The sequence below is a fragment of the Macrosteles quadrilineatus genome, unplaced genomic scaffold (genome assembly GCF_028750875.1).
Source record: "Macrosteles quadrilineatus isolate MER2022 unplaced genomic scaffold, UCM_ALF_1.0 Scaffold_3__2_contigs__length_128488019, whole genome shotgun sequence".
Taxonomy (NCBI): domain Eukaryota; kingdom Metazoa; phylum Arthropoda; class Insecta; order Hemiptera; family Cicadellidae; genus Macrosteles; species Macrosteles quadrilineatus.
The window spans coordinates 45,659,990-45,675,830 of NW_026542596.1; the positions used below are offsets into that span (position 1 = coordinate 45,659,990).

General features: G+C 35.9%; 1 protein-coding gene across 1 annotated transcript in view; it reads left to right on the forward strand.

Moving 5' to 3' along the window:
* Positions 1-15,841, forward strand: part of LOC128990651 (tetraspanin-18-like) — an 84,579-nt gene that overhangs the window by 57,357 nt on the left and 11,381 nt on the right. Inside the window, exon 4 of the mRNA XM_054413136.1 lies at positions 11,405-11,539. Coding sequence (XP_054269111.1) covers positions 11,405-11,539 — 135 coding nt within the window. The remainder of the gene's footprint in view (positions 1-11,404; positions 11,540-15,841) is intronic.

Here is a 15,841-nt window from a genome sequence, read left to right on the forward strand (position 1 = left end):
AAAAACGGGTGCACTGAAATCGGTATCGGAGGCCTTGAAGAACTAACTACATTTTTAATGCTTAAAACCTATTAAAATCCATGTGTGTAGCCACTGAGCTGTTGGGCATAATGTAAGACTAAATTACTTACGTATTCTCGTCACAGATCAACAAAATATGTCAATTCAAATGAAATGCGCTGAATGTCCTGGTATGTATGTTGGCGAAACAGGACGAAGTTTCAAAACTAGGTTTAAACAGCACAGACCAGTTTCCAGCTTAACCAAACAAAAGTCCACCTTCGCACAACGTTTAATGGTTTTAGCGAATTTCCCATATAGGGAATAAGCTATTACCGTAGTACTCATGGTAAGACCTGGACGCGGGACCGATTTTTTTTTCGTTTTGAGGTCCCTAGAGGCCAAAAACACCATCCGTTAAAATTCATATATATGTTCATATATATGTGTGTAAACCTACATTTATTCGAACGAGTTCGCGATCCAGCATAATCGGACAATGGGAACAGGAGTTAATGGGGGGTTTTAATGGGGTAAAAATGGGGTTTTCCCATTTTTGACCCTAAAAACATAAAATTTTAGAATTTCTTTCCCAACCATTTAGTAGAGCTTAAAAAAAGAAATAATTTAGAATATTGAAGCATTGTTGTATGCCTAACGGTCACGGAGAAAATTCAAAAAAATGCAAATTTAAAATTCCCATGTTATTCTTATGGAGAAAAATTAAAACTGTTGTAGTTTACTTGTTTATGGATATATGTTGATCAAATTTGTCAAACTTATTTATTTCATCCTATACTATTGACGTTTGGTCATAAAACACTGTTTACCTTCCCCGTAGCAGCAAACCTAAGCACTCGTTATAGCCTATCTAATGTTATTTAAATTGGGAATAAATATATCTTATTTATGGAAGTATTTTAGTAAATATGTAATCAGACAAGTTGAAATTTGCTTAGTCTGCAGGTTTGCTGCGGTGGGGGTATTTAATAATATATTGGGAAATATTGAGGACAGATAGGAAATTCTACACACTTGTAGAAAATGGAAAAAGATGGATACTGTAGAGGAGTACGAAATATACAAAAGTTTTAACAACGTTAGCACCTAACACTACAGTTCAGTTTCCACGCCATTTTTATTAATTCACTCATCAATAACTCCGTCCATCCTAAAACAGCCGATCCTTGCCCAATATCTCTTTATCTCTCACACAACTGATAACATAAACGGGTTTAGTCTGTACCTTGCTACCTGTAAGGTCGGTCATCTTTTGTCAGAAAAGACCTTTTTCTTAAATGTTTAATTGTTTTATGTATTTATTCGTGTTCGTACTGTGTTTTTCTTCTGACGATGCTAAATACAGATCAACTCTACATTATGTACCTGAAGCTGACGACGGTGTTTTAACACCGAAACATGTTTTGAATAGACATATTTTATTGAACTGTGACGAGAATGCGTAAGTAATTTAGTCTTACACTTAAAACCCAAACTTATTTTACCTCAAATATTATAATTACAATGTACATCGTAATTTATCTTTGCAGAAGCAATATTACATTTACATGTATTTTTCCAAATTTAACATTAATTGTGTAGAGGAACTGAAAAGTTGATACAGTTATTTCATGGAATCAAAAATTTGTTTTTCTGAATTTAGGGACATCGAGTATGATGACAAAAGGCAATATTTTATTGGTATTGATAAAAATAATATTCCAAATACAAAAATGTTGGATGATATTTTACACCAGTTTTGGAGATTTCATCTGGGTGCACTGGTCCTGTAATTATCCACCTACTTGATCGACTAGCGGTGTTGGTCATTATGCATGTAGTCGGTCATGTTCCCGCGTTTAACACTGAACTTGCCGCCATCGACACCTCCTCTATCGCTCATCGACAGTCGTTAACGCTTCCACTCGCTCCGCCTTAACACCTTGATGCGATTATTAGCATTCCAGCTTTTATGACTTGGCGAAGATGAACTAATTAGCGTGGACCAAGTGTTATCAGATTGGAATTCTTAACATAGTAAAAGTGTGGGGAACGAGCTGGTTAGTTCAACGCGGGGTTTAGAGATCAAGGTCGTGGTTTCGAATACCGACAGTTACAAACGGGTTTTAATTTTTAGTGATAGTGCCGAAATGTGTTAAATGATTCCGTACTAGAGCCTATGTGAAATTGGGACATAAAACTTATTGGACGAGCATTATTCAATCACAAAACATTATCTCGTGCTACGTAAACTGTGCGTGGATTGTTTATTGCTTTATTAATAGTATTAGGGTGGATCTTTGAGCATAGAAATTGAAATTTCAGTCCATATTAAGGTTATGTAGTCACTTTTTGAATAGAAATGGTCATAGTTTAATTGAAACTCTTGACAGAGTGTACTTATTCTGATGATTCCTGTTTTATTCTTAAACATTTTATCAAAACTAAACTGAAAGTATAAGCCATTTTAAACTATATCTTATTTTATAAAATATCATCAATAACCGCATAGGAACGGAGAAACTGGAATTACGACAAACTCTGAAAGCGGATCGTTCAAATGTGCTATTTTGTAATAAAAATTATATACAGCTAGTAAACTAAACGTCTTATTTGGTGTCTAGTAAAAAGTCAACAGTGTTAAGAATTGTTTTTACTTATTTTTCACAATGCAACAAAACGCTTGATTACCAAAAATCGATCTACCTATTAATATTTTTTTTCGTTTTTGTATAATAGTTTTACATACCATTACAACTAAATCATTAGTTTACAAAACCCCTGCTGTATTTTGGCACGAAAAATTACACAGAAAAACGTGACGAAGTAGCGATGATCTATTTGAAAAGCTGGATGTTAGCAGAGTTAAATACGTCCTCCTTTGTTTTAGTCTAAAGCAAGGCCAGCCCTTCTGATCGATCGTCTACTTATCTAAGGTCCTAAACAGCTTCTCAAACGACTCCCAGAAGGGCTGCGGGAAGCGCCTGGGGGACGAACACAAAACACTCAATTTTCGTTTGCTCACTTCTCCTTTACATGTTTAGAATTTCACTTTAAATTCAGTAACACAAAATACACACATCGAGGTTCCACATTATAGTGTAGCTATAGTAACCGAATGTTGTAGCTAGGGTACCTGGATGACGTAGCTATGGTACTTGAATGTCGTAGCTAGGGTACCTGAATGACGTAGCTATGGTACCTGAATGACGTAGCTATTGGTACTATGGTACTTGAATGTCGTTTGTATGGTAACTGAATGACGTTGCTATGGTACTTGAATGACGTAGCTAGGGTAACAGAATGACGTAGGTATGGTACTTGAATGTCGTAGCTAGGGTACCTGAATGACGTAGCTATGGTACTATGGTACTTGAATGTCGTTTGTATGGTAACTGAATGACGTTGCTATGGTACTTGAATGACGTAGCTAGGGTACCAGAATGACGTAGGTATGGTACTTGAATGTCGTAGCTAGGGTACCTGAATGACGTAGGTATGGTACTTGAATGTCGTTTGTATGGTAACTGAATGACGTAGCTAGGGTACCAGAATGACGTAGGTATGGTACTTGAATGTCGTAGCTAGGGTACCTGAATGACGTAGCTATGGTACTTGAATGTCGTTTGTTTAGTACCTGAATGTTGTATAGCTAACATAGCTATACAACATACCTGATCATACCTGAAAAGGTTTGTCTGATGGTAACATACCTGAATGTCATAGCTAGGGTACTTGAATGTCGTAGATATGATACCTGAATGTCGTAGCTATGGTACCTGAATATTTTTTCTATGAACTAGGCCTATGCCTACTTATTGGTTGTAGTTGTTCACATGAGTCAACTTACAGTATCTCAAACCACTAAACCACATATTTTTCTTGGTATTTATGACGGAAACTAAAGCGATTATGTTTATCAGTGGTATAAGTAAGTAGGTTTTATGTCTCACGTACCTTTTCTTTTGAAACTTTCCTGATTGATAAGATTGCATTAGTCATTAGAGGTATTATATTACACCGATATCACACCCAATGTGAGGAATAGATACACTTTATACTGTATCAGATTTAGTTCTGCGGTATACGCTAGTTTTGTGATCTTCGTCGTTTTTTATAAAATGCACACAAAAACGATAGAGAAACTATTGAAATCATTTAAGATGAATAATTGTCTACCAAAACCACGTTAGACAAACAGCTTTTTGGTCGTTGCGCCATAAAACTATTTCAAAACTGCATGCGTTTTAATATGAATTAAAACCATACGAAAGTTGAAAACATTTTGCCTTTGAAACTCACCCGGAAACGCTGAATGATGTAACCACACAAATGATGCTCTTTCAATCCGCAATTAACATTAATTAGCCTAAACACGACAGGCTGTGTGGTTCCCATCAATTAGGGAACAGAAGTTAATTTAACCAAATCAATGAATTCGCATTAGACATGCTATCAATCGGATTTGCTTTAACTGTTGTCATTTGAGTTTCATGTTCACTTGTACAAACTGTTTGTTGTGTACATTTTGCTTAATATAAGATTAAGGGGATACTTTTGGTTCCTTGGATTTTTTAAGTACATAATACCATACATTTCGCTTAATTTTGGATTTGACGTTTCTACATTAAAATTTGAATATTCACTGCAACTAGCCTCCAGCGGTCACGTATCACTAAAGCTGCCATATCTCAGTTAATATTCGTCTAATCTCAAAAAATGGGTGTCAATTGATTTGTAATTAAATTGCCTTAAAAAGGTAATTTTTTTAAATTTTTGTAAAGTTAACGGTTTTTGAGTTATTTAAGAAACAAAATTATACATTATCGCCATTTTGTTTTATGAATTTGGCACATGGTCATAATTTTTTTGTAGCTTTGTCTAGTTGTCATATGTTTGTGAACAGTTTAAATTACGTATGTTTAACCACTTTTCAGAAAAAAATAATAAGTGAAAAAAATTGCGGCTATGTGAGTAACAAAGGACCTCCGGACAATTTAAATATGATGTTTAGATATATTTCTTACCGAGGAACAATGCCCTGAAATATTGGTGGAGAGTTCCGGGACACCCTGCATATACTATATAAAATTTGAACTAATGGTGTTTTTGGCCTCTGGGTACATCAAAATGAAAAAGTAATTTGTTCCTGGGCCTAGGTCTTACCGTGCCACCTACGGTAATAGCTACTTCCCTATAGGGAAATTCTCTAAAAGAACACAATAGTTGAATGAATCATTCTCGTAGCGTCAAACGCTATTTTCTCCTTTAGTTTAGGTGACTGTGGTGATATGCAGTTATATCACTCATCACTCAAAAGTCATCCTATTAATTGGTTTTGCTTCTACATGATGTTGACATATTTTACAAAAGACACTGAATGGGATAGTTTGCGATTCATTGGCCACCATTTATACTAGGGGATAAAGTACATTGTACCATTTGTCTGTTATTGTACAGTACGTTTGAACTAGAGGACTAAACCCATGACTGAATGAGCTGATTCCCCTAGTTGGTACCAACCTAGCAAAGTTAGTGCTTTTCGTTGTTCTAGTCAGGGTTGATGTGTCAGTGCTACCTCCATTTGATTTCTAGCTCTGTGCACAAAAACCAGTTTTTTACATAAGCGGATTACTTCTGTGGTTGATTAACACTACGTCCGTTGACCTCGTCCAAATTAAACACATATGTACTTAGGAATGAACTATCTGGTCCAATCGATAGTCAAAGGTGCAACCTAACAATGAGAACAAAAAATTATTTCAGTTGTATATTTAAAGAGCTGTAGCAAGTTTGGCCATAGACGGATCAGTGCGCGCATTTAAACGACGCCAGCGACCTTGTCAAACTGACCATCCGGAACCGGACATCGACTCTTCTCCACCGGAAACAGGGAGCCAACTGTCAGCAGTAACAATCGCAATCGATTTCAGGGTGATCTTTTCCGCCAGCATCGGGAGACGCCACAGGTCACCCATTGTTTTATGTTTTGTTAAGTTGGTACTGTTGTGTTGTTGTTGAGAGTTGTGGATAACAATGTAGCAATGTCATAGTCATGGACCAATGATCTGCGGATGACTCACTAGGAGATTCATGCTTACGAGTATAAAATGTACTACGGCATATCATACTTCCTTATTCGTCCATGACTCGTCTTTGCGTATGCAGGATATCACAAGTTTTATAGATGAATTTTCATTGTTGTTTTGATCGTTATATCCGTAGTATATGCATGTGTTTATTTTAAACAGCACACCCAGTGTGTGCCGTTTAAAATTGGACTTTTTGTGATCTCACTATAGTCTGTATGAAGGAATCTGTCTCCTTAACTACAGGTTTTAACTGGGAACTGACCAATTATTTTGCTCAGACCAATCCCTTGCAGACAGAGGGTCTGAAGACAGGTTCCATCGTACAGACTATTACTATAGTTGCGTTGAAGTTGTCATAGATTTACTAATTTATCGGCGGTTTTACAAGATCCATTTCCTCATCTGTCATGGATCCGGATGGTACGCGTGTTCAAACAGGCAGTGGTTACAGCGCGAGACTCGGCGGTTCAGGCTGCTGGTTGAAATATTGTCAATTAGAAATTTATTTTAGCTACCCTATGTGATACTGTTGCTACCCACGGCGGTCCGTAGTTCGACTTAAGGGAGTAGTATATCCTCACAACCTAACCAAAAACAACAACAGAAAACAAAGAAATACTAAAATATTGCTTTCTCAGCGAGAACATTTTCTGCATTGAACTTACTCCTTAAAACTAAAAGCCAACTGGATGATAAAATATTCTATTTTTGTCACAACCTCATAAAACATTTGAATTCCTACATATGGATATTTATTTTGTTAAATCTATCTATCTATCTATCTATACTATTATAAAAAAGAGGTGGTTGCTGTATGTGTGTATGGGAAAAGTAAACGCAAAAAATACTGGTCGGATCGGGCTGAAATTCGGCATGATGATAGCTCATATTCCCGATTAACATATAGGCATATTTTTATCCCAAAAATTCTTCCGGGCTCCGCCCCAGTGGCTCTGGAGTTTCCCATGTTAACCTTATGAGAAATGGAATTAATGAATCTTAACAGCTGTTTCAATTAAACAAGTTGGTTCTGTTCTATGATGTTCAATAGCATTAAAGTTACAAGGATTACCAACAGGGTGCAGCACTATTATTTCTTTTACATTTATGACAACAGCTAATTTGCAACCAAAAGGTGAGTGAGCGTAGCGAACGAACTTCAACCTGGAGGCGAGTTAGCGTAGCGAACGAGCTAACCTGAAGGCAAGTGAGCGTAGCGAACGAGCTCCAACCTAACGGTGAGTGAGCGTAGCGAACGAACTTCAACCAGGACGTGATTGAGCCATGCAAACGAGATCATCTTGAAAATTAAGAAGTTAAACGGGGCAAAGCCCGCGGGTTACAGCTAGTTAGTTATAAAATAATGTGAAATTAAAACAATAAAAGTGGTAAACAATGATACGCTCTTTACACAAAGTGAGAAAAACTAAAATCTTAAATTTGTCTTCCGCGGTTCAGCAGATCAATTTGATACATCCAAAAAATTGTGTCAAAGAACTCTAGGAGTAGTAGATGAGGATCTAGCTTTCTCAGCGAGAACATTTTCTGCATTGAACTTACTCCTTAAAAGCCACTGGATGATCAAATATTCTATCTTTGTCACATCCTCATAAAACTTTTGTATTCCTACTTCCATAAGTAAATTTCTTGCAACAGTCGATAAAGATATAACTGTCCTGCCCCAGCAACTGGTCGTTTACTATGACTTTACCTGCATGTCACAATTTCTCCATTGTATGGACTCTGCTGTAGGCTACATATGATCTCTAGTGTGTAATGTGTAGCCACTAACGTGGCGATGATGATGATGATGATGATGATAGTGATGAGCAGATAACTGTTAGACAATGACAGGACAGAGGAGATGTCGTAACAGCGTGGGCAGCGACCTCTGGTTGACCCTTCTACTTGCTACGTCTGTGGCGCCTATTGCGAATGTGTTTCCTAGAATGTGTATGAATTTTAGTGATATTTGCAGTGATGTATGTTAACTCTTGGAATCGTCATTGCACAGTGCAGTCGAAGTAGTATTTCAACCAATTCATTTGCAGACATTTTCATTGCTTTCTTCTGTAGACTGCTTACGTGTTTTTCCATTATGTGCTCGATGGTTTTTCAACGTGACCGTTGAATGCAATATGATTAAAATTTAATCATGTTGTTAATAATGTTGTTTAGTTTGTGTAACGGTGTAAGCAACATAAACAAATTACACGTGAAACACGATTTCTCACTGCTTTAGGGTAGATTTTGTTATTCGTGTTTTATTCCACAGTTAGGATACCATATGATAGGCGGTACATATGGAGATTTGTTTTGTTAAATTAGTTATAGTATATGTGAGATTCAATAAAAATGGCAAACAATGAAACGCTCTTTACACAAAGTGAGAAAAACTAAAATATTAAATTTGTCTTCCGCGGTTCAGCAGATCAATTTGATACATCCGAAAAATTGTTTCAAAGAACTCAATCAATGACGAAAATGCACTTAGAGTCGAGACGTTTTTATGTAAAGGTATGACTATTCCATGCAATTCACCACGGTAGATAGGACTATGCAGAGTATATACTGTATTTTCAAACACTTTAGACCACTGTAATACATTGACATTGCATTGATCCTTAACTTACCATGCAAACCTCATCCAACGTGTTCGGTTTCTAAATAAAATACCGTTTCTAGAGACCGTAACATCTTGCAATTTGTGCACGTGTAAAATACGACTGTAGGTTAAATATTAATAAGATTAAATTTAATAAGAACACAATGAGAGATTCCTGAACGAGCTGAACAAAGAAGCTCATCAGTGATTCGGGATGTTTTTGGGTTTGCTCGTTATTCTTGCAGCATCACCGACGACTGACAACAAAGAAGTCCTGCTCGGTATTTGGGCCGGTATTTGTCCAAATGTCTTTGACCTCTTCGTTTTTACCCTCGTTTTGCTTCAGTTGAAACCGCAGCATTGTTTTAAGGCAGGGCTAAAAGTTGAAGAATGTTTACGAATAAACTGTTTGAAGCGGTTCTGAAATGATTTCATAAATAAACATAATGGCTGGCTGATAAAACTATAAAATTATTCTATACTATCCTAGATATTTAAAGGAAAGCCCTAGATCCATTCAAAATCTTCTTGATATTTTAAAACTGTACCCAGCTGCTCTTGATTGGGTCTCCAAACTTTAATACTTTTAATCACTTTTAATGATTTTATTTTAAATGGTGACCATACGAAGGTACAATTTAAGATGAAAAATATTTGTAAATTCAAAGGTCATTGATAGGTTTAAAGGTATACTTTAATATTTTACTATGAAATAGTAACCATACGAATGTAGGTATTTCAAGCCAAGTATGAATGGAGATGAGTGTAGGATGAGTGGCGTGATCTTGAAGTATTGTACTAAGGCCGATATGTTCCTTAGACAGGACTGTTAATTAATAGCTCATACAGCCAATGTCAACTAAGGGGGCATACAGTTCATAGTGGAATCCGGACCATATTTTTGCCTGGTAATTTAAGAATTGGTCTAATCATTAGGATAGTACTGCGCATAGTCGTAGTTCTCACTAGTGCGGAGGTGAATCCACACCAGGGAGGATCGCATCCACAGTGCATGCCTAAAAATATCCATAATTCGTGACCTCCGAGTAGTTGGATTACAGGACGACGCCACGTCCAGTCCTAATAAATTATCCTGGCTATCCAGCTTATCATAGTCAATAACAAAATGCTGTAATTTAGTTCCTTTTACACTCATCGGTTACAAAATACACCTTGATATGTCGGCGTCACGGGCGTCGCACAAGAACGAACTGTAGGCCTACTGACAGACAAATTTCAAACGGCATTGGAAGAATTGGAACAATAATCCACAACACCGTTGATTTGGTTCCAAAGTTTGCCGCGGTACTGACTGGTACCGCGAAAGGTATTAGCTTTCTGTACTGTCACATCTATAACAACGCGAAGAAGAAGAAGAAGAAGAAGAAGAAGAAGAAGAGGACCAACTCACCGAATTTTAAAGAGTTGACAGACGAACCGACGAAGAAAGCAATTCACGGCCTAGATCACAAGATTAGCTTGATGGTTGGTAAAAAGGAAATGGTTTCATCAGTGAGTAGTGTAACATGAGGAGTAGTAGTTGATGTGAATGGTTTCTAACATGGGACAGTAACAAATCACCAATCGTCCCACCTCCACATCCTAGAACCCGGAACAGTCTTCAGGCTAGGCTAGAGTCGTGTCATTATCACATAGATGCAATGGTGATTGTTAGGATTTGAACCCGGGATCTCGGGGAGCGAAGACCAGCATTCTCGCTTGTCCAGCTCGCTCTCCTATCACTGAACACGGTAGTTAGTGCTAGCGTCTTGTTCTTATACTGATAATGGGGGTCATTATTGTTTCTAGACTTGCACTATCTTATCGCTGTAGTCGCCATTGGCTAGGCTAGACCATGCTACGCGTACAGTAACATACAGCGGCACATTCCTTTCTTTAGCTGTTTACAAAAACCAATAAATAGTCATTGATAATGGACGTGTTGAGGAAATGTTAAAATGGAGAGAAACGAAGATCGCGTAAACATTACAAATCTTTAAAACATATTACAACTACTCAGCTTATTATCTTAATGGAGAGTGGTTATTGTGTAGGTTTTATAGTAATATTAAGAACAAAATGTATTAACTGTTTTAGTTAGTATAGTTCGAGGCTAAAAGTAAAGTAAATATAGTAGAAATGTGAATATCTACATACAGTTACGATTTTTGTTCATCCAAAAATTACTACCTATTTCATTTTGTATTGTATGCACTTTTTGAAATAAAATTTTCGTCAACATATATTCGTCTTTCACTCTTTACTAATATCCCTTGTGTAGTTAACTAACCCCTTTGAGTTGTTATTCAAAGGGAATTGTGACTTTGGTATGTGTTTTAGGTGATAAAGTACCTAAACATAACTATATTAGTACAGAAACCAGTCAAAGCTTGAAAATCCCAAATATAAACACACATGGAAATTCACAGTGGTGAAACTAGGCAACAATTATTATAGTCTGTATGATGGATCCCATCTCCTGACCCTCCGTCCACCTCCCATTCTGACCAGTCCCCAGGGAGACGAAGGTCTAGAAACAGGTTCCATCATATAGACTATAGTACTAATAAAGTATAGGGGTGACCCATCCATCTTCATAGATTGGAGGCTCAAGCAGTCAAGCTATTTGAATAATTGTATGTTATTACTCCTACTGACATACAATATGTTTACCCATTGATAAACTTATTGTTTTCTTGTGTTCCAGTTCAAGCATTTCTCCCAACCTCACGTCATCTCCCAGCTTAGTTATATACTTATCGCGGCCGGAGCCTTCATCTTCCTACTCAGCTTCCTGGGATACTGCGGTGCGCTCAGAGAATCCAGATGTTGCCTTGCATTCGTAAGTAGATTAATTGTTTGAAACATTTTAAATAATTTTAAAACTTTTTAAACCAAAAAGATAACTTAAACTGGTGTATACTGGTGATTAACTACTTGTTCGAGGACAAATACTCGACTTACAAAAAAGATTACCGCATATCATTTTGATTTTACTTTCGTACAATATTTGTTGTGTAATTTGGCTTGAAATATAGGAAACAGCTTCCTACTCTTAATACTACATACCTTTCAAAGTACACATAAATGCAGGATAATAAAATGTTATATATTACAGGAATTTGTTATATAAGATCATTTATGTGCTATTGTTAGTTAAAGAATTGTGATGCAGGACTGCATAATAAATAGAACTAGAGGTCGTCCAGTGGTCGAAACTCGATCAAAAATATGTAATGTACAGACTTCTCTATTTTCTACCCACACTGTAAATAAAACATGCGATTGGAGTTTCTTACATTTGTTTTTGTTTTCTGTTTATATTTCGTCACCAGCATGGCAACCCATAAGATCCATGTTAATATTTTCAAAATTTTAAACTCATTTTGTGTGTTTATTTTTGACCCTATTTTAATTTATAAAGGTATTCTGTACATCTACAGGAAAATATCTTTCCAACAGTATGCGTAGATTTCCCCTGCGATGCACACGAGCTGAGAAAAAAGGTTTTAAAGAAACATGCTTGCCTATTAATATATAGATAATTTTTTTAAATAGTCCTTAGAAGTAAAAGATTCTCAAAATTACCCAGTTGTATTCAACTGTATCAGCACTTATAATCTACTTATACGGTACAAAAAACCTTATACTTATTAAAAATCAACGCATTAGCACACTTTAGTTTTCAGAATGTTATTAGTGTACCATTGGTAACATCAATGACTGCATTTTGCAAAGTTAAAGACACACGTTAAGTTCATACATGAATTAAGTGCAGTAGAACCTCGATAACAAGAGCCTCGATAGCAAGTGTCAATTTTTTAAGACCCTTTGAATTTATACTACCCTTAATTACATATTATTGCAAATTGGAAAGAGTCAACCTTTAATATCAAGTATATTTGATAATTCTCAAGAGAGACTTCTTATCTAGGTTCTACTTTTATTATTACAATATGAAATGTAGCAAATTCTACGATTCTACATTAATCTCATGATTTAAGCTTGAAAATTTTCACCTCACTAATTAGTAAATCATGTTACTTCTTACACTTCATGAAGAATTCACAGGTTCTTGGCATGTTGGGATCGCGTGTGGCGAGTATTGCTCAATGTTGTACGGTGTCTGTTGAAAACAGCACAGCTCCGAGGAAGTATCCTTGTATTATCCCAGACCCTATCGATCAGTTGATCACGAAATGGCAAACTATTCTTGTACAATCACTTATCATGTGGACCAACATAACCTATGACGCAACATAGCCTATGTCATTTGGATTATTAAGTACATGGACCAGCTGTAGCAATTTTTTACCCTCCCCCCTTTGGAGAAGGTATTGTTTTCGTTGGTCATGTTGAGTTTTGGGTGGAAATATTACTTTTGGCCCCAAATACGTGGTTTTCGAGTTGATGTCTGTGTGACAGTGGATGTATATAGAGCAAAAATGAAAACATTATATTCAGGAACGATGTTTATATCGTTGATACAGAGCTACATACTTCACCTTATGTCAAATTTGATGACATTCTTTTTGGTATTTGAGTACAAATCTATGGCTCTTACTGTATCTCCAGGCATTTATTGGGTTTTTTTAATTATGACTTTTTAAGGTGATTTGTTTTTATAAAACCCCGTAAAATAACGACAAATCCGCTTTTTACCAAAAACAGCTCGAACTATTTTGATTAAAACTTACTATGTTGTGTAGATTCTCTTAACTCCAAACAAAATGCTTAAAATTTACGGTTATTGCAGCTATAGCATTTTTTTGTGATTTTACCCATACATCATAGTTACTCCCATAGCTTACTTTTAACAGGCTTTTGACAAGTTAATGGGAGAAAATATATAAGTTTGCTGATACCGCTTATTTTTAAATAAAAAGTAAAATATTTTGAATGACCCACTCACTTAGCTCATTGTATACTGTTTATGTAATTACATGGTTTTTTTCTGTGAAATTTGTAAGCATGATTTGTGGATGGAAATAGTTCCATGGTGTTTGCATCATTCACTGTCATATAATTGCAGTTTCGCAGAGAAATAACATAACTTTTCTCTTCGGTGATATCATAACACCATATAGTATATGACGTGGTAGTGTTAAGAAGAAATCACGTCATCACAACAAATCTTATGTCACTCATGGTTTATCAATATTATATCATGCATTTAAACACGTAATTAAAATAGTTTAGCCTTTATTTTCTGAATTGAATCGGAGATAGCTAGAAACAATAATAATATGGGTTTTACCCGTTACCCTACATTACCCTAGCACAAGATTGCTAATGTACAAACTATTCATTCACTCGTTCAATTGTATCTGTAGATGCTATGGAGTACAGAATAATCCGCTATTTTAATGTACTTGGTTGTTTTGAACAAATCTAACAACCCATATTTGCTTCCCTGTTTTAATAATGTTTAAATTAAACAATTTTATTTCACTCTACGAAATGTGTCACATAGATTATCTTTGTTGCAGTATTTTAACTTTCAAAATATATCCACAGCAATTGGACACACTTTTTGTCCAGGGGGTTTTAGGATTTCTCAAACAAACGTGTCTAGTGTACACAATAGCAAAAGCATGCTTTTAGATCAAGCGATTATTTGTGAAATATATAATGATAATTGAGCGGAGCGAGCGAAGCTCTTTGGGATCAACTTCAATGCTGATCTAATTTAGGCATGTGGTGAGGTAGGTCGGGGTTTACAGTCGGTGACTACATTAAGTGTTTTGAAGTAAGGTTAGATTAGGAAGGTAAAGTGTAGGTTATAGGTAGGTGATAGGGTTGTTTATTTGTGTTGTACCATATATTTTTATCTTTTGGAATGGAATAGTTGGTTAAGGTTAAACGGGGAAACGATTTCAAAAATGCTTGTATATGGTCTTAACATAACAAACCATCTACAGTATTCTAGCTTTGACTTTATATAAAAAAAGTCAATGATTCTAGCAAATTATTGTATACTGACCAAAAGAAAAGAGAACATTTGGATTTGGACCTTTGACCATAGCAAAACTAATTCACGGAATATGAAAAGTTGTATATCATTATATACTATTCTGTAATCTATCTATATATTAATAGGCAAGCATGTTTCTTTAAAACCTTTTTTCTCAGGTCGTGTGTATCGTACGGAAAATCTACGCATACCGTTAGAAAGCTAATTTCCTGTAGGTGTGCAGAATCCCTTTATAAACTAAAATAGGCACAAAAATAAGCACACAAAATGAATTTGAAATTTTAAAAAATTAACATGGGTTTTATGGGTTGCTATGGTGATGACGAAATAACAACAAAATATAAACAGAAAATCAAAACAAATGGAAGACATTCCAATCACATGTTTTATTAAACAGTGTGAGGTGAAAATAGAGAAGTTTGCACAAAACATACTTTTGGTCGATTTTTCGACCACGGGGCGTGCTCTCGTATTAATAATTGTTCGGCAAATCCTCATTTTAATGGCTCGGCTGAAAATGAAATCTGCGTTTTGTGGAACAGTAATGTGGTAACAATTCAGTCATTTCAAATGCTGATAAAATTTCCTTTCTCTTTTTTATACTTTAATGCCCTTTTTGGATGTTAATATCAGATTCCAACTACTGTAATATTTTCCTGGTCAAAACTACCATAATGCACTTCTTGAAGCATTAGTAAATAAATCTATTGACCTTTTTACATTTAGTTACTTATACAAATATCAAATCACGTTTGTTCCGCTCAACTGGCTTTCACCTCTCTGAAAGCAACCCTAGTATATTCTAAACTACCACCATCCTCTGAGATATACTGTATCAAATGGTAACCACTGTGATGATTTTTAGAATGTAGCTCGTTGTATTGTACATTCTGTATAACATAACCAATACCTACTGCAGTAGTGTAGAGGTGTAATATAGCCGATGTTGGCGTGTTTGTTGATCTCATTACATTAGTCGAGCAGTGAACGTCAACACTCGCGTCCGACATCCGACAACACACGTGATACGCGACTCTACACCTTCATAGGGCTGAAAACACCTCCAAATATACAGTTAATTCACGATCCTGTTGTTACTCAAATACTGATCCTTGAATCGAAGTAAAAATAACTTGTGGTGGCTGCTATTTCTTAGGAATTCAGATCCAA